General features: G+C 45.7%; 1 protein-coding gene and 1 non-coding gene across 3 annotated transcripts in view; both read left to right on the top strand.

The window, feature by feature from the left end:
- Positions 1–1,641: 1,641 nt before the first annotated feature.
- KPNB1 (karyopherin subunit beta 1) overlaps positions 1,642–22,127 on the top strand; it is a 41,499-nt gene continuing 21,013 nt past the window's right edge. The window contains exons 1-9 of one of the 2 annotated variants that reach the window (XM_049779056.1): positions 1,642–1,712; positions 1,819–1,877; positions 3,981–4,163; positions 11,289–11,489; positions 13,342–13,494; positions 16,043–16,102; positions 17,498–17,587; positions 17,965–18,075; positions 19,002–19,103. In XM_049779056.1, coding sequence (XP_049635013.1) covers positions 1,673–1,712; positions 1,819–1,877; positions 3,981–4,163; positions 11,289–11,489; positions 13,342–13,494; positions 16,043–16,102; positions 17,498–17,587; positions 17,965–18,075; positions 19,002–19,103 — 999 coding nt within the window. In that variant the 5' untranslated portion in view covers positions 1,642–1,672. The remainder of the gene's footprint in view (positions 1,713–1,818; positions 1,878–3,980; positions 4,164–11,288; positions 11,490–13,341; positions 13,495–16,042; positions 16,103–17,497; positions 17,588–17,964; positions 18,076–19,001; positions 19,104–22,127) is intronic. The other variant, XM_049779057.1, reaches the window with a different exon arrangement.
- Positions 19,564–19,697, top strand: LOC126032796 (U11 spliceosomal RNA). Its single transcript, XR_007503996.1, has one exon. It is a non-coding gene; the product is annotated as a U11 spliceosomal RNA (small nuclear RNA).

Below are 22,127 nucleotides of genomic sequence, written 5' to 3'. Positions count from 1 at the left end.
CTACGTTCAGAAATCGCTCCTGCAGGCAGGTTCGAGGGGGTACCATCTGGGATGCTGGGATTCGAACCACCGTCCTTCTGCATGCAATGCAAACGCCCTACTCCCTCCGTGCTATCTCTCCGGCCCTGAAGGTGAAATCTTGAAATCTTTACAACACTCCAAGCAGTACTAAGGGTAGCAACCGAGGGAGGTGGCATCTAAGCAGCCAGTCAGCATGCCCAAACAGCATGCTGTGAGTTAGAACTTGAAAATAAGCATAGGCACCCCCCTCAAAAAAAAAAAAAAAAAAAAAAGCAAAAACCCTATAAATAATAAGATTTTAGGGAAGTGCCTTCGAGTCAGTCTTGGAGGGGAAGTTGGGGAGTCAGTCGGGCGTGTTTAAATCCTGTCCCCAGCACGCGTGTCACCGTGACAGCCGCATGGCTTGCAGCTGCCACACGTTGCCCAGTGCAAGTTCTGGGACCGCATGGCCTTGCTTCCAGGTCCTTCCCGGCTTAGCCACTGGGGCCAAGGCAAGGCCCGGCCTGGCCCAGGAAAGCAGCAGCAGCAGCAGCTTCCGGTGGGAGCGGCGCAGGAGGCTGTAACGGTCGCCCCCGCCCCCAAAGCAGCCGGGCCCGCGAAAGCCGCCAGCACGCCAGCACGCCCCTCCGACTGGCGGACGGCGCCGCGCGGCCCCGCCCCTTCCGGTGGGGGCATCCCGTCGTGCCCCGCGCGGGGTTCCGAAATCGGCGAAGCGCGGCGCAGAGCGGGCACCTCCCAACTTTCGACGGCCCCGACCCCGAACTCCCCTCTCCCTCCCTCCCTCCTCATTTCAGCTCTCCCTCTCATCCTAGCCTATCAACGTCCATCCAGTAACCTCAGCCAATGGCGCGGGCGGCCTCCAAAATCTGGCCTCAGTAGTCCGGGTCTCCGCGCAGGGAGCTGAGCCAATCCGCGAGCCTCTCTCTTCCACCTCCCCTCCCTCCAAGTCCCGCCTCTTAACCAATCCGCGCTCTCCTTCACTCGAGCCGGCCACTCCGAGGCTGGGAAGCGCTTCCAAGTCCCGCCTCCTCACCAATCCGCGCTCATCTTCGTTTGAGCCAGCCATCCAATCCGAGGCTTGAAAGCGGCGAGCCAATGGAGCGCGAGGGGGCGGCCCTTCCAGATCTGAGCCAATAGGAGCTCGCGCATGGCCTGCGCGGCAGCCAATGAGCGCGCAGCGCGGTGCCGCCGCTGCCGCCGCCGACGAGTCCGGCCCGAATATCCCTCCGCCTTCCTCCTCCCGCCCTCTCTCTCTCTCGCTCTCTCTCGCTCGCCCGCCCGCCCGCTCGCTCCTTTCCCCTGCGAGCCGCCGCCGCCGTTCACTTACCGCCTTCCTCGGCCTGCCGTCTTTTTCTCCCTCCGCGCTCCGAGAGCCGCTGCCTCCGGGGTCCCTCCCCCCCCGCCAGTCCGGCCAGTGCTCAATTAAGAGGGAGGAAGAAGGCCGAAGGGACAGGCCAGGGGCAGCCGCGCCGCGCCGGAGCGACAGCTTCCCCGTAGCCCGAGGCGGCCGGTGAATGGGCTTGTGGTGACCCCCGCCCCCCACCCCACCCTCTCCCTTCCTTCCTTCCTTCCCACCCGACCCCCCAAAACCCCGAGGGCTCCGGCCCCCGTCGTGTTAGCCGTCGCCGCCTCTCCCATCACCACCTCCGCCATGGAACTGATCACCATCCTCGAGAAGACCGTGTCTCCGGGTAGGACGTCATGGGATGGGAAGGGGGGGATCTTGGGGGGCCGGGTGGGGGAGGGGCGGCCCTAAGCGAACCCCCCCTCTTTTCTCCGCACACACACACACTACAGATCGCCTGGAACTGGAAGCGGCGCAGAAGTTCCTGGAGCGGGCGGCTGTGGAGAACCTGGTGCGTCTTGGGGCCCACTGGCACCCCCATCCCCATCTTCCCGCCCTCCCCGAGGCCCCGCAAGGCCTCGCTCCCTCGCTCGCCGGGGAACCCCCGCCCCGCCCCGCCCCATCTCCTGCCCCGCTCCTCCCCCTCCCCCACGCCCGGCCGACCAACCTAACCTAGCCCCGGCCGTCGGGAAGCCGGTGGGTGTGTCCCGCCCAACCCCCCCGCGGCTCGCGCTCTCGGCCAATCGCGTGGCGCGCCCCCGGGGCGGCCGGCCAATCGGCGCGCGGCTCGAGGGCGGCGGTGCGGCGGGAGGAGAGAGGGAGGGAGGAAGTTAGGTTGCGCCGTGCTGCGTGTTCAGCAAGGGTGTGGGTGGGGGTGGGGGAGCCGGGCCTAAAGGGGCCATGTGGATGTGGAAGCTCCGCGCCCAGTTGGCCCCGGTGCCCGCCCGCCCGCCCTGCTTGCCCTGCTTGTGCATCGGGATCGGGCACCGTCTTCCTGTCCCGTTGCCTCCTGAGATTGTGATTTTCTTCCACTGACTTCACATGAGCTCTTTTCTATTCGAACCAGCCACTTGGTCGGCCCTCATGGCCAGGGCCTAGCTGGCATACGGATGTCTCTGAAATCCGTGCCGGCTATCTTTGATTAAAGCTTATTCCTCTCCTCCCACTTTTTTGGCCTTTTTTTTTCCCCCTTGAGTGACTGGAGAATTATGTACCAGACTAGCAGGGCTGAGACCCATCCTTGAGATCAGGCCTCTTTGCAAATGAAATCACAGTGGGGAAAGTTCCTCTTTTTTTTTTTCTTCTCTTATTTCATAGAGAAGTGTACAGAAAAATCTCAAAAGGGTCTGCTAGAGACTGGACCCCGTTATTTAAAAAATAAATAAGTAGGATGGAGTGATTGAAATGTCTCTGCAGCTAACGTTCCTTTTGGTATTCTCCTTGGGATGAGAGACAGAAGGAAGGGTTGATGATAACTGGAGGTCTTTTCAAAGGCAATAGGTGATTAATTAGTTGGAACGCTGGAGGCAGGTCTTTCTTTGCTGCTAAACCAATGGAAATCATGTAAGCCCCCCAAGTGACAAGGCATCAACTGTCTGAATGTTTGTTTTTCCCCCTTAGGTACTGGGTTTTACTGCTGAGGGTTTTTTTTTTTTTTTTTATTCTTTTCCATTAAAAAATTTTTCCACTAGTGTAAACTTGTAGTGTAGTTTTCATTTGTCATTACCCTGCTTCTGTTTTTGCTTTTGCTGATTTCCCCCCACCTCCAATCCTTTAATTTTATTCTCTAGTGGCATGTAATCAACTTCCCTGATAATTCTCTTCTGTCGTGATTGCAAATCTAAGTAAATTGATAAGAAACCTGCTTTTGGGACAGCTTTTTTACAGGAGTGTGTGTGTTAAATTTTTTTAAGCCAAGAGATGAATTTTGGTCATCTGTGCATTACAGAAGGCTATGTTTTTCAGATATCTACTGACTGAGAGGATAACTAAACTCCAAAATGTATACGAAGCTTTTCGTGTTAATTGACATCAATTAAAAATTATCTTCAATATACTTTTCCTCTACATCTTTATCTTTCTAGTTTCCTTCTATTTCTAAATAATTGATACTTAAGTTTTCCTTATAAATCTCTTTCTTTTGCTGAATAGTCAATGAACTCCTTTGGGCCACACCCTCCTCCTGCTCAGGACTTATATCCTGAGCACAGGGATGACTCCTGGTGGGACTATGGAGACTGTGTGGAACGAGGGCAATCCCCCATGGCATTTTAATCCTATATTTTACATTTTTAAATACTTGCCTCTAGAATATAAGATTACCTATTTCCATAGAAATATCTTGAATACCATTCATTTTGGACTAGCTTTTTAAATTTAAAAACGGTTTTACTTTCTACCATGTGGATACATTTACTCAGCAGATAGTTACTGGGGTAGTTCTAGGTGATACTATCCTAGAAAGAAAAGACTTGAAATTATGCTGCAGGTTTTTTTTTTTTTAATGCCATGAATGAACATGTCCAGAAATTGTGCTTTTCGTCCAATGGTGAAATTTTCCAGAGATAATTTTCATTTTCCTCATTTCATTCACAAATGCACTTTCTTTTGATAGCCCACTTTCCTTGTGGAACTGTCCAGAGTGCTGGCAAATCCAGGAAACAGTCAGGTTGCCAGAGTTGCAGCTGGTCTACAAATCAAGAATTCTTTGACATCTAAAGATCCAGATATCAAGGCACAGTATCAGCAGAGGTGGCTTGCTATTGATGCTAATGCGCGAAGGGAAGTCAAGAATTACGTAAGTAACTTAAGTTGCTTGATTATCTAGCCTTAGAAATATGACATTATTGCTATTTGGACATTTGCATGGGATTGAGCTGACAGTGTAGTGAATTTCTGGTGAAATTTTTGCTTGTGGTTTGTGTCTCCCTTGACTATTCCTGATAAGTTAGGAAGCTATAGGTGTAAGACCTGGTAGCATGTGGCTCCTAATTTGGTGCATTGAAATAGTATATAAATTGTTGGTTTCCTAACTTGGGCTCTTAGAATTGCATAGGTCAGAAATTTGTTATTATGTATTTTCGAACTTCCTTTAAAGCGTACTCATTTCGAGTATGAAGTTTAGGAATCTTTTAAAAACTCTTACATGATTGTTTTACAGTCAACTAACATCTAGCTCTTTTTTGGGGTGGGAGAGGGCCTACACCTGGTGATGTTCAGATCTTACTTCTAGCTCTGCATTCAGGAATCACTCCTGGCAGGCTCTGAGGACCATGCAGGGTTCTGGGGATCAAATTCAGTTCAGCCTGTGTAAGGAAGGCAAGTGCCCTCCCTGCTATATCATGGCTCTAGCCCCTGGCTCTTTTTGAACATTTGCTGTAGGTAACTCATTATTGGGTAGAATAATGGCACTAAGTGGAGAAGAAGAATAAAGGATTTCGTGGACCTTTCAAGCACAAAAAGTTAATGAAATAAAATGATACTTTTGCCTACTTAGAAATTAAGAACTTTGTTTAGAAGCATTTGGCTGTGGGGAGGCATACCCTGTGATGCTCAGGGGGTTATTCTTCCAGGCTATGCGCTCAGAAATTGCTCCTGGATCAGCTGTGTGCAAGGCAAGCATCCTACTGCTGCGCCATCATTTCAGCCCAGCATTTGGCCCTTTATTTTTTTATTTATTTATTTATTTATTTATTTATTTATTTATTTATTTATTTATTTTTTTGGTTTTTGGGCCACACCCGGTAACGCTCAGGGGTTACTCCTGGCTATGTGCTCAGAAGTTGCTCCTGGCTTGGGGGACCATATGGGACACGGGGGGGGGGGGGGGATCGAACCATGGTCCGTCCAAGGCTAGCGCAGTCAAGGCAGGCACCTTACCTTTAGCGCCACCGCCCGGCCCATGGCCCTTTATTTTGTTTTGTTTTTGGGTCACACCCGGCCGTGCGCTCAGGGGTTACTCCTGGCTCTATGTTTAGAAGTTGTTCCTGGCAGGCATGGGGGACCATATGAGACACCGGGATTAGAACCAACCACCTTAGGTCCTGGATCCGCTGCTTGCAAGGCGAATGCCGCTGTGCTATCTCTCCAGGCCCAGCATTTGGCTTTTTTGAGAAAACTTGCTTTGATCATAGAATTCTTGTGACTATATACAATTAGAAATCCATAATCCAGAAAAAAGAAAAGAAATCCATAATTCTGGCTGCAGTAAAGATTCCAAATAGATTGTTTGATGTGCTTGCTTTAATAAAAGTCTTTAGTGACATGCCACAGGTGGATAAAGCACAAAGGAAAGGGGAGTTATTCCGGCATGTTTGGAGATTAGGGTGGTAATTTGTGGGGATTCCTTTGTGTGTGTACTTGTACAGATTATGGATAATCATGTCATATTTGCTACTTAGTAGTTCTAGGTGTCAGCATAGGTAAGCCAGTCTGTCTTTTGAGGGGTGGGTGGGGGTCACTTGGGGCTTACTCCTGGCAGACTTAGGGGCCATGTGGTGTGCCAGGGCCAAACCCAATATGAATTCAGGCAAGGCAAACATGCCACATTGCTCTATTATTGTTCTAACCAGTACCTCTTAACATGGCCACTTGTCTTTAGTCTTGTACGGGATACCCATGAAAGATGATTTATTTTTAAATCATCTTTGGAATGTGTGGGACTCTATCCACAATGTGTCTGCTTTATGCAAAGACATTTAAAGTCCCACCTCCAATTGTTTAAAAATCACTTATAAAGAGGGTGTATTCATCAATTACTGGAACTCTTGGAGAACCACACCTGGTAGTGTTCCAGGGTTTCTCTTTGCAAAATGCAGAAGATTGAACCCTAGGCCATGGTCTGTATGCAAAGCGTGTACTTCACTAAAACTCTTGTACTTGAGCCCATTCAGTTTTTCATCTTCCTCAGGTTACACACACTCAGACAAGATTGGAACTATAATTGATTTACTTTTGTCCCTTTGCCTGTTGTTTTTTTTTTTTTTTTTAAACATAAATCCTCCCTACCAATACTTTGGGGCTCAGGCCACTCCCTGGAAAATCCTTCCTAGGCACTCTAGACCTGACAGTTTTGTGACTAAACGTAGTGAAGCTTGTGTGGCCCTTAATGTTAAAATTAACATCAATTTTAAAGGATTTTTAAAAATAAGGTAAGAATTTATGGGCTGGAGAGATAATATAGGAGTTAAGGGCTTGTATTACATTCAGTCATCCCTAGTTTGAGCTACATGTGTTCCCCTCGAAGCACCATCAGAGGGGGTGGCTCCAGAACCAAAGATACAAATTGTATAGGTAGCCCTATATACAGGGATGTAGCTTGGTAGAGCACTTACCATGCATAATTTAATCCCCCCTCCTTTGGTGGGGGCACACTCAGTTGCACATGGGTTGCTCCTGACTCTGCTCAGAAATTATTCCTGGCCTGCTCAGGATGGGAGGCTGAGGCTCGATGATTGAACATGAGTAGGCCACATGAAGGCAAATGCCCTGCCTGCTGTGCTATGGTCCTGCCCCCAGAATTAATTTGTAACACAGCAAAAAGAAAACAATGTTGTAGCCATAGTTGAGTCCTTGTTGCTTGGAGGTTAGAGGAATTAGCAACTAGGTCTTGGCCTTTTTCATAGCATCTTGGTATTTGGGGTTGGTTTTTTTTTTTTTTTTTGGTTTGTTTTTTGTTTTTATGGGCCACACCCAGTGATGCTCAGGGGTTTACTCCTAGCTATGTGCTCAGAAATCACTCCTGGCTTGGGGGACCATATGGGACACCGGTGGATCGAACCACAGTCCATCCTAGGTTAGTGCGTTCAAGGCAAATGCCCTACTGCTCACTACCACTCTGGCCCCTTCTTTCATAACATCTTGTAATTAAACTTAGTGCTGATGATTCTTTCAAAAATTTTGTCTCTGGGCTGGAGTGGGGCATTTGCCTTGCACATGGCCAACCCAGGACGGGTCCGGTTTGATCTTGGCATCCCATATGGTTCCCCACGCCTGCCCGGAGTGATTTCAGAGCACAGAGTCAAGAGTGAACCCCTGAGCTCCACCAAGTGACTCCTCCCCCCCCCCCAAAAAAAAAAATGTGGTCTTAGACACAATCAAGAGGTAGTTTCAAGGGCCAGAGTGATAACACAGTGGTAGGGCATTTTTGCCTTGAACACGAATGACATGGGATGGACCCATGTTCGATCTCCGGCATCCCATATGGTCCCCAAGCCTGCCAGGAGTAACCCTTGAGCACCACCAGGTGTGGACCTCCCCACACCCCAAAAAGAGCTAGTTTGGGGGCCAGAGCAATAGCACTGCAGGTAGGGCATTTGCCTTGTAGTTGGCCTTCCCTGGACTGACCAGGGTTCAATCCTGAGCTGGCCAGGAATAATTTTGGAGTGGAGAGGCAAGAGTAACCTTTGAGCTGTCTCTAGGTATGGCCCAAAAACTAAAAAAGGGAAAAGAAAAAAGTCTTCATGATGAGTATTATCATTAGAGTCGCCCTAGGTTTTAAAAATGGTACTTTCATGGGGCTGGAGAGGTAGCACCGAGGTTGGACGTTTGCCTTGGATGCGGCCAATCCAGGATAGAAGGTGATTCGAATCCCATATGGTCCCCTGTGCCTGCCAGGAGCAATTTTTCTCTCTGCGCTATACTTGGTAATGCTCAGGGGCTACTCCTGGCTATGCACTCAGAAATCACGGTCCTTCCTAGGTTAGCACATGCAAGGCAAATGCCCTACCACTTGTGCCACCACTCTGGCCCCCAGGAACGATTTCTGAGCATAGAGCCGGAAGTAACCCCGAGCACCTCTGGTGTGAAACACCCCCCCCCCCATAAAGTACTTATTTACAGTAGTTCGGAAAGGGACATTCTTCTAAAGGCAGTTTGGGGAGCAAGCACCCAGAAGTACTCAGGGGTTACCCTGGGGGAGGAGGACCTGGTGGATGCTGGGGATAAAAATTTGTCACTGTGTGCAAAGCAAACTGCCTACCAGCTGTACTATTGCTCTGGCTCCTTTTCTAAAAAAGCAATTTAAAGGGGCCAGAAAGATAGCATAGTGGGTAGGGCATTCACCTTGCACATGCTAATCTAGGGTTCAATCCCTAACATTCCATATGGTCCCCTGACCCTGTCAGGATTGATTTCTGAGCACAGAACCAGAAGTTGGTACTGAGCACTGCCAGGCGTGGCCTCCCAAAAAGGGCAATTTAAAGAAGAAAGATGAAGGTATGATGGATTGATAGTCCATATACATGACTAGGTATATAGTGTAGTTTAACAACTCACTGGACTGGATCTTGTTTTGGGGGGGGTCACACCCAGCAGCACTCAGGGGTTACTCCTAGCTCTATGCTCAGAAATTGCTCCTGGCAGGCTTGGGGAACCACATGGGATGCCGGGATTCGAACCACTATCCTTTTGCATTCAGGGCAAACACCCTACCTCCATGCTATCTCTCTAGCCCCTGGACTGGCTCTTTTTTTTTTTTTTAATTATTTTTTTATTTTTATTTTTTCATATTTTAATTTTTTTATTTTTTTTGTTTTTTGGGCCACACCCGTTTGACGCTCGGGTTACTCCTGGCTATGTGCTCAGAAATCGCCCCTGGCTTGGGGGGACCATATGGGACGCCGGGGGATCGAACCGCGGTCCTTCCTTGGCTAGCGCTTGCAAGGCAGACACCTTACCTCCAGCGCCACTTACCCGGCCCCTAATTTTTTTTTTTTTTTTTTTTATTATGTGAACAATGTTGCAAAGAAAGAGTACAAGGTAAAGTTATAGTGGAAGGACAATCACCCAAAAACAGAGTTCTCAGAAGAAATCCCCCTGCTGACACCTTAATTTTAAATTTACAATCAAAGAAAAACAACCCATGTACAATTAATTACTTTGTCCCTCAACACCCCAGATTGTAGTACATTATAAAAATTTCTTGGCCCAGAGAGATAGCACGGAGGTAAGGTGTTTGTTTGCCTTGTGTGCAGAAGGTCTGTGGTTTGAATCCCGGCATCCCATATGGTCCCGCGAGCCTGCCAGGAGCAATTTCTGAGTGTAGAGCCAGGAGTAACCCCTGAGCATGACCTGGTGTGACCTAAAAACCAAAAAAAAAAAAAGAATTTTTTTTTCGGGCCACACCCATTTGATGCTCAGGGGTTACTCCTGGCTAAGTGTTCAGAAATTGCCCCTGGCTAGCGCTTGCAAGCCAGACACCTTACCTCTAGTGCCACCTCTCCGGCCCCTACATTATAAAATTTCTTAGCGGTACACAAAGCAATCTAAAGCCATAAAATTTATGTAACTCCTTAAACTTGAAGGCATAGTAGTTTTTTACATTTCCATGCACATGCATATAAGTTTAAGTTAACCTCAAAAGTTTAAGTGGGTTTTTGTTTTTTTTTTTGAAGGTTTAGAGTCAAAAGAGCATAGTAAAAATGGTGTTAGTGTGGCAATTATCGTTTGTATAGGCCCACCAAAGTATGGGGGACGTGGAAAGGAAAAGCCTTGGCCTAAATACAAGGAGACCCTACCCCTGAAGTTTCCTGACATGAGACCAATTCTAGGCTCCAGGCAAACTAGTTTGCCCTGGACTGGATCTTAATCAGACTGGATAGTGCTTAGCTCTATCTAGCTTTTTGGCCAGTTCATCTCATGGGGTTTTGTTTTGTTTTCTCTCATTTTTTGACACTCGGTTTTTATTAAAATGTCCTCTAACTCTGATAGTCCTAGAAAGCAAAACCTTAACAATTGGATCCATCTGAACCATTTGTTAATTGGAGCTATTGGAAGTGGTCAGGGATATCTACCATATAAAGGGAAGTGGTGGGGGGTTATTATTGTTAGTTACAAAGCAGGATACTAAATTACTTGATCCATTCAGTAGAGCTGATCTGACTATCTGGAACTATTCTGGCTTGTATTCTTGCCAAGAACAGTTAACTATTTGCCTTTTGAGTGAACTGGTAATACTTGGTGAGTTCATTGACTGAATTAGTTGAACATGGTAATAATTAACCTTGAGTCGATTGTGGCTTCATCTTTTATCTGTACCTGTGCTTTTACCCTTTATATAAATGCTTGTGTGGTTACCATTACTCAATTTCAAATAATACTGGTTTACTGATAAGAGATCTCATCAGCTTATCTGACTAGTTCTAGGTATGTGTTGATATGTGGAGAGAAGAGTTCTTTCATTCCCGAGAAAAAAGAGAATCCTTTAAGATTGGAAATTTCCTGTGTGTTCTTAGGTGTTGGTAACATAAGGAACTTTTTTCTGTACCTAGTAATGTTATATACCAAGGTTTTAATAGGAGAAATTACTCAGTCTGAGTTGTCAGTGGCCAAATGAAAGGTTGTATTTTCATTTCCTGGGCAGAAGAGCTCTCTTCGTTTAGTTATATTAGACACTGATCCTTTGTGAGTCAGACCCCAGACTTAACCTCATTCTAAAGTCCCTTACAAACCGAAGCTGTAAGCATATTCTTTCACAGGGAATCTAAGGTGATAGTGAATTCAAAGGACAGTTACATGCTTGCTTGAGAAGGAAGGGCACGTTCAGCACTGGGGTAGCCTAAAAATTTAAGTAATCAACACTAGAAAGTGGATTTCTGTTGGTGTTCTTCTACCTACATTCTAATGCTGTCTTCCAACTGACACTTTGCTACCTCAATACATGACTTATTGAGGTGTTTGCCTTTGGAGAATTCCATGTGGAAACTGGGAGTGGTTTTGTTTCTTGGTTCTGGGGTGTTCTTGATTTTTTTTTTCTGTATTGGTACTAAGACTGGCTGTTTTTCTAGCAGCTCACTGTTCTATAGGTGCCTTTTCTGTATATTGCAGAAGAATTTCAGGTTGATACAGTAAGGGGCACTGTTGGGCAGAATGCATGCAGATGATTTTCAAAACTGATCGATTTTATCTTATTTTGTGCTTGCAGGTTTTGCAGACTTTGGGCACAGAAACTTACCGGCCTAGTTCTGCTTCCCAGTGTGTGGCTGGTATCGCTTGTGCAGAGATCCCGGTGAACCAATGGCCGGAACTTATTCCTCAGCTGGTGGCCAATGTCACAAACCCCAATAGCACAGAACACATGAAAGAATCGACATTGGAAGCTATCGGTTACATTTGCCAAGATATAGTAAGTGCTGTCTGGCAGATCTAATCCAGTTCCTGAGTTACTTGAGTTGTTACATGCTTATTTGTGGTGTTTAGAAAACTAAGCTACTACAATGTTTGTTTTTTTTGGTTTTTGGGTCACACTCAGCAGTGCTCAAGAATTACTCCTGGCTCTGCGTTCAGAAATCACCCCTGGCGGGCTCGGGGGACCACATGGGATGCCGGGATTCGAAACACCGTCCTTCTGCATGCAAGGCAAATGCCCTACCTTCATGCTACTTCTGGCCCCTACTGCAATGTTTTAAAGTAGATCTGTTTGTTACATATATCTTTGCATGATTACCACATTGTTAACCGTCTAAAGTTAGAAGACTTGAGTGTTATAAACTTAAGGAAATGCGTAAGTTAGAAGAGATTCTAGAATAACATTTTTTTTCTTAAATTTTTATTTAGGTACCCTAATTGACATACTATACCGTTTAATAAAGTTTCAGGCATATAATTTCCCAGTACCATATCCACAAGTGTCAAGGTCCTTCCGTCTTGGCAGACTCAATAACTGTGTTTTTGTTTTTGTTTTGGGGCCACACCAGAGATGCTTAGGGCTTATTCCTGACTGTGTGCAGGAATCACTCCTCACAGACTTGGGGCACCATAAGGGGTGCCAGGGATCGAACTTGGGTAGGCCACCTTATATATAAAGAAGTACTCTGGTGGCTGTGTGTACTATTTTGACAGAAACACTGTGCCCATTCTTGCTGTTGTTAGTTTATAGTTAACAGACTCACTGTGCAGTTGTTAAAGACAGCTTTTTTTTTTTTTTTTTTTTTTTTTTGGTTTTTGGGCCACACCCAGCGGTGCTGGCTGTCTGCTCAGAAATAGCTCCTGGCAGGCACGGGGGACCATATGGGACACTGGGATTCAAACCAACCACCTTTGGTCCTGGATCGGCTGCTTGCAAGGCAAACGCCGCTGTGCTATCTCTCCGGGCCAAAAAGACAGCTTCTTTTAGACTGTTGTTACTGCAGGGGTTGCCGTTTTCCTGTTTTTATATGTGGACTCAATGAAGCAAAGATAGAGCACTGGACCAGGATTTATAATGCCTGTTGTTACAGGTGATCCTTAGGCTTCACATGTTTTAAAGATTAGTTTAAAGGGTGAATTTAACAGGTGGCTTGCAAAACAAAACAAAAAACAATAGCATGCCATCTATAGGTACATAAGAAAGAGAAAGCTGGGCCGGAGAGATAGCATGGAGGTAAGGCATTTGCCTTTCATGCAGGAGGTCATCAGTTCGAATCCCGGCGTCCCATATGGGTCCCCCGTGCCTGCCAGGAGCAATTTCTGAGCATGGAGCCAGGAATAACCCCTGAGCAGTGCCATGTGTGACCCAAAAACCAAAAAAAAAAAAAATGAAAGAGAAAGCTAATATTCATGTTCAGGAGTTAATCTTAAATCTTAACCTGAAATAAAGTTTTAAGTTCAGGTTTTGTCTGGTAGTACTATCCAGGTTCTTTTTTTTTGTTTTTGTTTTTAACAGATGGTTTGTTCCTAAACGAAAATCTGTGGGAAACGACTTAAGAAAGCCTGCCAGGAGCTATTTCTGAGCAGACAGCCAGGAGTAACTCCTGAGCACCACCGGATGTGGCCCAAAAACCAAAAAAAAAATAAAGTCATGTCATGATATTCAGTACATTTTATGAGTGAAAAGTGAAAGGGCTTTTAGGGGCTAGAACTCATCCTTTTATGGATGAGACCTGGATTCAATCATCTCTACCCCCTTAATCATCCTCAAATTCACCCTCCTAAAGAAAAAAAAGACTGACTAACCATGAGCTCCTTATATATTCATTGCCCTTCTCTGCTTGTTCCAGGACCCAGAGCAGCTTCAAGATAAATCCAACGAGATTCTGACTGCCATAATTCAGGGGATGAGAAAAGAAGAACCTAGTAATAATGTGAAGCTAGCCGCTACAAATGCACTCCTGAACTCACTGGAGTTCACCAAAGCAAATTTTGACAAAGAGGTAAGTTTCTTTTGGCCAAAAGATGCAGAGATCTAGATCTAGAGGAAGCTGAGAAGTAAAAGTTAAATGAAAAATCTCGGAACTGGAGAGTAGGTTAGGAGCGGGTAGGGTGCTTACTTTGCATGCTGCCAGCCCAGGTTTGATTCCCAGCACTCTGGATGGTCCTGTGATCCCGGTGCAGAGCCAGAGGTAAACCTTGAGCACTACTAGCCTGTGTGGCCCTAAAACCAAACCAAACACGCAGCGGCGGTCAGGGGTTACTCCTGGCTCTACGCTCAGAAATCACTCCTGGCAGGTTCGGGTACCATAAGGGATGCCGGGGTTCGAACCATTGTAGGTCCTGGATTGGCTGCATGCAATGCAAACGCCCTACAGCTGTGCTATCTCTCTGGCCCCATAGCCCCTCCATTTTTTGTTCATATAGCAGATTCATCTGTTATTTGGTAGTTTCATAATTCTACATATCCTAGGAGAGGGGCCCTCTAACTTTTAAACAGGGGTCAGTTCACTGTCCCTCAGACAGCTGGAGGACCAGACTACAGTTTTGTTTGTTTGGTTTTGGTTTTGGGCCCTACCCGGTGACACTCAGGGGTTACTCCTGGCGATACATTCAGAAATTGCTCCTGGCTTGGGGGACCACATGGAATGTGGGGCGGTTCATCCTAGGCTAGCATGGGCAAGGCAGATGCATTACTGCTTTGGCCCCTAGACTATAGTTTCTTTTAAAAAGAACAAATATGGGCCCGGAGAGATAGCACAGCGGCGTTTGCCTTGCAAGCAGCCGATCCAGGACCAAAGGTGGTTGGTTCGAATCCCGGTGTCCCATATGGTCCCCCGTGCCTGCCAGGAGCTATTTCTGAGCAGACAGCCAGGAGTAACCCTTGAGCAATGCCGGGTGTGGCCCCCCCCCCCAAAAAAAGAACAAATACAATATTTAAAATGAACAAGTAAAGTTAAATCAATAAATTTACCAGTATTTTTTTTGTGTGTGTGGTTTTTGGGTCACACCCGGCAGTGCTCAGGGGTTATTCCTGGCTCCAGGCTCAGAAATTGCTCCTGGCAGGCACAGGGGACCATATGGGATGCCAGGTTTTGAACCGATGACCTCCTGCATGAAAGGCAAACGTCTTACCTTCATGCTATCTCTCCGGCCTCAACTTACCAGTATTTCAATGGGAACTATAGGCCTGCTTTTGGCTAATGAGATGGTCAATATCTGGTTCCATATTTGTCACTGGTAGTCCTAACAAGTGATGCAAGTGAGCATGTTAGTCTAGATTTGGTTGGAGATTTCAGATGTTTCATTCTGGAAAAAGCCTTTTAAAAGTCATAAGTTCTGGGGCCGGAGAGATAGCATGGAGGTAAGGCGTTTGCCTTGCATACCGAAGGATGGTGGTTCGAATCCCGGCACCCCATATGGTCCCCTGAGCGCTGCCGGGTGTGACCCCCCCAAAACAAAACAAAACAAAACAAAAGTCATAAGCTCTGCCAAAGATGGTTGCCTTTTGAGTGCATGGTTTCTGAGATTAGGATATGTCTCAGAAAAGAAAGGGGGAAGAAAAGGGGGATATGTCTCAGAAGGGAGAGATGTATAGAGTTTGGGTATGAGAGACCAGAGTGATAGCACAGCTTTTGCCTTGCATGCGGCCGCCCAAGGACTGACTCAGATTTGATCCCTGGATTTCATATCGTCCCCCAAGCCTACCAGGAGTGATTTCTTAGTGCAGAGCCAGGAGTAACCCCTAAGCATCTCCAGATGTGGCCCAACAATCAAAAAGAAAAAAATTAGATCTTAGAGGTAGAGTTGAGAGACTGAGAGAGGAAGGGGATTTGGGGAGTCCAGTGTACTTTCCACACATGTGAATGGTGGGCCCAGGGATGAGTCTAGAGTAATATCAGGAGTTGCTCCAAAGCAAATAAACAGAAGTTAGGAATTCCTCAGAGGTAGATAACAATTGAAGATTTTGGCATGGGCAATGGACTGAACTCCCTACAAGGCTAAGGACTTCTGACTCTGCTTAGGTTATTCCTCAGGTGTTGAGGATCAAATTGGGATTGGCCAAATATAAGGCAAGTACTTTAAGCCCTTGTACTGTCTCTCTGTCCTTGGAGGAAAACTTTTTAAAAATTCGGGTGGAGTGAGGATTTGGGGCTACACTAGGTGGTATTATCTCCTAGCTGCCCTCGGGCTCATAGTTAATGTGTGGATTGGAACTGAGATTGGCCACTTACAAGGTCAATCTGTAAGTGTAATTTAAGGTCAATCTAACCCTTTTTGTCATGCTCAGTGATAGGACACAGTATTACCCTGTGGGAGAGTTTTTAATCCTAGGCCTTGCACTTTCATTGCTTTTGTTCTACCTTTGGAGGCACATTCTTGACCCTAGAGGCAAATACCTTACAGCCTTCCTAGTGCTCTGGGAAAAGTTGTTTGATTGGTTCAGGGTTTTATAGAAAGTTGAGAATGAAAGGCTTTTCTAGAAAGCAGATAAGACAAGCAATTTCAATGTGTATAATTTGTTCTAATACTGTTTTTTTTCTCTTGTAGTCTGAAAGGCACTTTATTATGCAGGTGGTCTGCGAAGCCACACAGTGTCCAGATACAAGGGTAAGTATGAAGGTATAAGAAAAAGCACCTACCCTATGAAATCTGGCTCTAGCATAGTTGTTTGCAGTACTGTGAATCAGTAACTTTGGATAAGGCCTGACAAGTACTGTTAAAGAGTTTTCTCAGTTGGAGAAGTACAGATCATTCTTGGAAAGTTAGCATACTGAAAATTGCCATTTTCCAGGTTTAAGGGAGAAAAATGGTTTTTGATCAGTCTTGCTACTGAATTAAGGTATTCAAGTGATAGTTTTGGGGGGATTGTTTTGCTTTTGTTTTTAGGCCATACCCAGTGATGTTCAGGAGTTACTTCTGGCTCTGCTCCTGTGAGCTTGGAGGACCATATGGGATGCCAGGAATCAAACCTGGATCAGTCATGTGTAGGCAAGCGACCTACTCACTGTGCTATCACTCTGGCCCTTTATTTATATATATATTTTTTAATCAGAATCATTGAAACTGGGCCCGGAGAGATAGCACAGCGGTGTTTGCCTTGCAAGCAGCCCATCCAGGACCAAAGGTAGTTGGTTCGAATCCCGGTGTCCCATATGGTCCCCCGTGCCTGCCAGGAGCTATTTCTGAGCAGACAGCCAGGAGTAACTCCTGAGCACAGCCGGATGTGACCCAAAAACCAAAAAAAAAAAAAAAAAAGAATCATTGAAACTTATTGCTAAGATCTATGCGAGTAGCTTCAATACTGGTGGCATTAATGAGTTTTTTTTCCTTAGTTTTTCTTGGGGGGTGGGGCGGTCAGGGGTCACTTCTGGGTCTGCACTCAGAAGTCACTCCTGACTAGGGTTTGACCATATGGGATGCCAGGATTTGAACCACCATCCATCCTGTGTTGGCCGCATGCAAGGCAAATGCCTTACCACTGTGTTACTGCTCTGGCCCCAACATTAATGATTTTTATTTTGTATAAAAAGTAAGAAGGGGCCCTCGGAGCAGTGACATAAGCGGTAGGATATTTGCCTTGCACAGGCTAACCTAGGACGGACCACAGTTCGATCTCCGGCGTCCCATATAGTCCCCCAAGCCAGGAGTGATTTCTGAGCTCATAGACAGGAGTGAACCCTGAGCGTCACCGGGTATCGCCCAAAAGCCAAAAAAAAAAGAGAGAAGAGAAGGGAAGGAAAATAGAAGTGAACAAAGAAAAAAACGAGCGTGATTGCTTTCTTGGGAGACTGGTGACTTAGCATTATGTCCTCTAGTAATGCTTTAAATGTGATTTTTAAAATGGGCAACACCACCATATGGGACAGGGGTAGTGGTTGCTGTGGGTACAGTAGGAAACTTTCTGTTTGTTTAAATAAGGTCGAGTTTCAGAATGGGAGTAATGTGATTTGGAGACTTCCTATTTCATTGTCATATTGAACTGTTTAACTGCTTTTGTAAAAGGTTCGAGTGGCTGCCTTGCAAAATTTGGTGAAGATAATGTCCTTATATTATCAGTATATGGAGACATATATGGGCCCTGCTCTTTTTGCAGTAAGTATTTCCATCTTTATTTGATTCTTGTGTCTTGTGGCTAGTTGTAATATTTTGTTTTTGTTTTTGGGCTACACCCGGCTGTGCTCGGGTTACTCCTGGCTATCTGCTCAGAAATAGCTCCTGGCAGGCACGGGGGACCTAGTTGTAATACTCTTACTGTCTTGTCAATCTATAATATATTGAGATATAGGAAATTCCTTAGTACTATATTTAAATTCATTAGTATGCCAAGACAAGACTATAGTGTTCTGTAATGTTTTCTATTTTTATTTTTCATAAGTCTACGTTTTTGTGGATTGAATATCTGTATGTTAGAATGGAGGGTTACGTGCATCAGCATTTGGAAATTTGTTGGAATTTTTTTTTCTTTGAAGATCACAATTGAGGCAATGAAAAGTGACATTGATGAGGTGGCCCTACAAGGTATAGAGTTCTGGTCCAATGTCTGTGACGAGGAAATGGATTTAGCCATTGAGGCTTCAGAGGTGAGTGTGGGGAGATGTTCTCTGTTAGAAGAGGGAGGAGCCATTGCCTTTGTAAATAGTCCCCTTTAGGACATTTTTCTTTTGACTGGTCTTAGAGGTGTATTACCAATGTTGAGAGATTTTATTTTCCTTCTAAACAAAACTTTTGGGGAGCTAGAGCCGTAAAGAGGTTTCTCATGGAGGCTTGCATTATGAGTATTGATATTGTGGGCACAAGGGGGCAGTAGACAGGTGGATTTTACTACTTTTTGGTTATGAGCCACACCAGTGGCATTGAAGAGTTGCTCCTAGCTCTGCACTCAGGAATTATTCCTGGGCAGTGCTCAGGAAACTATGGGATGCTGGGGATTAAACCTGGGACAGCCACATACAAGGCACGCTGTACTATTGCTTTAGCCCCAGGCAGATGCAGTTTAGAAAGGTGTTAAATCTGTTGGTGGGCTATTTCTTTTCCCAAATCCTGGTACTGGCATGGGATGCCCAATAGATAGTTTGATGATTGGCAGGTGGATTGGATATAAAGAAGAATTAGTTTCGCAGTTGCAGTCTTGTTATGTTTTTTCTCAGCCTTGATCATTTTTGTGTGCTTCAAAAAACACAATTCTTATTTTTAACATCCTTATGTAAACTTACTACGTCTTTTGATCCACCAGATCACTTAGATGACAGCATGTTAATATGAATTGAACTTGTGAAAAAAGCATATATTTAAGGTTACCTGAGACTTTCAAGATAGATGGTTATATGTATGGCCTAAAAGACTCAATTGAAGTATATAAAAAAAACGAGCACCTCCAGAGATCACAGTGATTGTTGCCATGTGCCCCATATATTTCTGTACAGATCCCTGGGCAGCTTTCATTGTATGCTTTTAGTATCACAGCTTATTTTCTACTGTCCAAAATTTGTTTAATGTTTCTCCTCAGGCAGCAGAACAAGGGCGGCCCCCAGAGCACACCAGCAAGTTTTATGCCAAGGGTGCGCTACAGTACCTGGTTCCAATCCTGACACAGACACTAACTAAGCAGGTGAGTTACTTTGTAAATCTAGCCTGGTCCACTGGAAACTTCTGTTAGGTGGTTTGCTACAGAATAGTTTCCATTTAGGGACTTGGCAACTGCTTGGTATTTTAGATGTAACAGACTGAAGAAAAGGGTCTGAAAATTTCTTTCTCAATCTGAAAAGTACATCACATACTTCTATCCTGTGCTCCATTGTCCAAACTAACAGAACCCGCATGAAGGAAAGAAGTTGCACTGGTGAAGTGTGAATGAGGCAACATACCTGATAAGACCTGGGTTAATTACATCTTTGACAGTCTGCAAAATAATTGAGGGTTGGTCAAGTTGAGTATTAGCTATTCAGATACTGATGAAGGTTTCCCTGTTCAAGAAAGTTCTTACTGATCTTCATGATGATGTATATCCAATTAGCTTTATTATTAAAAAAAAAATCTCATGAAGATGTCATTAAGATTTAGTGAATAAAAAAAAGGGCTTCTGCCGTGACTGGCACACGCCGGGCAGCTCGGTTGCTCTGCGTGCGGAATCGACATCAAGAGATTTCGGAAGCATAATTTTTGAGCCCCTGGGCAGCTGGTGAACGTTGGTCCCGGCGCCCTAAAAAAAAAAAAAAAAAAGATTTAGTGAATAATTATTGGTTCTCACCCCACCCTTTGTGGTTGTGGCTTTGTTTGTACACCACTATGCAAGCATAGTCCCATGCTTGTTCATGCAGTGTCTTTGGTTGTGGTACTTGGGACCATAGACAGTTCTGCATGTAGGGTGATGTAGGGGCCAAACCCATGGCCCATGCAAGGGAGACGCTGTGCTACTGAATTCTTTCTACGCTCCTGAAAGTTGTCTTTTGTTCTGGTTTTGGGGTCGCACTGGGCTGTGTTCAAGCCTTTCCTCAGAAATCACTACTTTTTTTTTTCTTTTTTTTTTTTTTTTTTTGAGAGGGGGGTGCCACATCCTGTGATGCTTAGGGGGTTACTCCTGGCTATGCGCTCAGAAATCGCTCTTGGCTCGGGACCATATGGGACGCCGGGGATCGAACCAAGGTCTGTCATGTAGAGGCTGTGTGCAAAGCAAACGCTGTGCTGTCCCTATCACTCCAGCCCCAGAAATCACTTTTTTTTTTTGTTTTGATTTTTTGTTTTTTTTTTTTGTTTTTTTTTTGGGGGGGCCACACCCGGTGGTGCTCAGGGGTTATTCCTGGCTGTCTGCTCAGAAATAGCTCCTGGCAGGCACGGGGGACCATATGGGACATTGGACATATGGGACTATTGGGATTCGAACCAACCACCTTTGGTCCTGGATCTGCTGCTTGCAAGGCAAAGGCCACTGTGCTATCTCTCCGGGCCCAGAAATCACTTTTGGAAAGACTCAGAATTATATGCAGGGCCAGGGATAGAACCAGTTTGGCCTTGTTAACAGGTTCCTTACTGTCCTCTGACCCCTTGTTTGTTTTTGTTTTTTTTCTAGTTCATTTGTTTTTATTTTTTTAGGGCCACACCTGGCAGTGCTCAAGGGTTACTTCTGGTTCTTAACTTAAGGATTATTCCTGGCTATGTTCAGGGAATTCTATAGTGTGCCGGGGATTAGAACCCCAGTTGGCTGCATGCAAATCAAATGCTTTATCTGCGGAATGGTTGTTGTTTAGGCTATTTCTTTGGTTTCTTTTTAATTAAGTTCATTTATTTTTATATAGCTCACTCAGCAGTGGGAAGGGATGGTGTGTAGTGCAGGGCCTAATGGAACTTGGCATTTCTAGCTCTTTGGATTATTTCTCTGTGGCTTTATTGATTTTTGTGTTTTGTTGTTGAAGGATGAGATTGCTCACAGTTGGTGGCAGTATGCTGGAAATTAGAGGGCAGTTTTGGTTTGGTGTTTTTGTTTTTTAAGGTAAAGGGTAATTTGGGCTATTTTTCCTTTGAGGGATTTCTAGACTATCTGAGAGGCCATGCATTGTCAGTTATCAAGCCCAGGGCTCTTGTTGTTTGCTCTTTGAGGGTTGGGAACCACATCTGGGGAGGTTACTCTTTACTTGATTGTGGTGCTGGGTGGGTCCATATGGGATGTCAGGGGCCAAACCTAACCTTAGCTATATTCAAGACCAGTGCCCTCTCCGCTGTCCTTTCTGCCCCCAAGCCCAGGACTCTAGCAATCTCTCCCAGGCTCCTGGGCCTTTTGGGGGGGGGGGTGTTTGTGTTTTGGGTCATACTCGGTGGTGTTCAGGGATTACTCCTGGCTGTCTGCTCAGAAATAGCTCCTGGCAGGCACGGGGGACCATAGGTGGGACACCGGGATTCAAACCAACCACCTTTGGTCCTGGATCGGCTGCTGCCAAGGCAAATGCCGCTGTGCGCTGTGCTATCTCTCCGGGCCCGGCTCCTGGGCTTTTGATTTTGGTGTCACTTCCAACAGTTTCACTTGCTACTTTCAGTTCACTGGGAACTGCTTTTGGTGCATGCACTTCAACCCATGAGCTTTCTGGCTCTTGTTGGGAATTCATTTAAGCCACACCTGGTGGTGCTCAGGGTTATCACTCCTTGTGGGTTCCAGGGATTGAACCATATGGGTTACTGAAGATCAAATCTGGGTCCACCACATGCCCTACCCATTCTACTCACGTCAGCCACTTGGTTGTCATTGTTTGACTTTATGTTCCATATTATCCGGCATATAAGACGACTTTTGAAACAAAAAATTCAACCGAAAATCGGGGGTCGTCTTATACGCCGAGTATATCCCGAAAAAATGTTTCAATATGCCGCTAAACGAAAATTGTCTGAATATTGCCTCAAAACGAATTTTCCAACTCGATCCTGCACCAATCACTGCAAGGCTGCTCGGACCGCCTCTCCAACTCAGCCAATCCAAGCAGGCTTTTTATGCATGCAAATTAGACAATGTTCTGGACCTGAATCTACACTGTAAAAAGCCTGCTCAGATTGGCCAGAGACAGAGAGGAAGTCTATTACAGTATAACCTTTGAACCTTTGCTTGTTGTGATTGGCTCACTTTGGAAGATACAGTTGCAGCACAGGC

Source organism: Suncus etruscus, chromosome 1 (assembly GCF_024139225.1).
Source record: "Suncus etruscus isolate mSunEtr1 chromosome 1, mSunEtr1.pri.cur, whole genome shotgun sequence".
Lineage (NCBI taxonomy): Eukaryota > Metazoa > Chordata > Mammalia > Eulipotyphla > Soricidae > Suncus > Suncus etruscus.
Note: the sequence above shows the minus strand (reverse complement) of the source record. Positions and strands in the feature narration are given on the sequence as shown.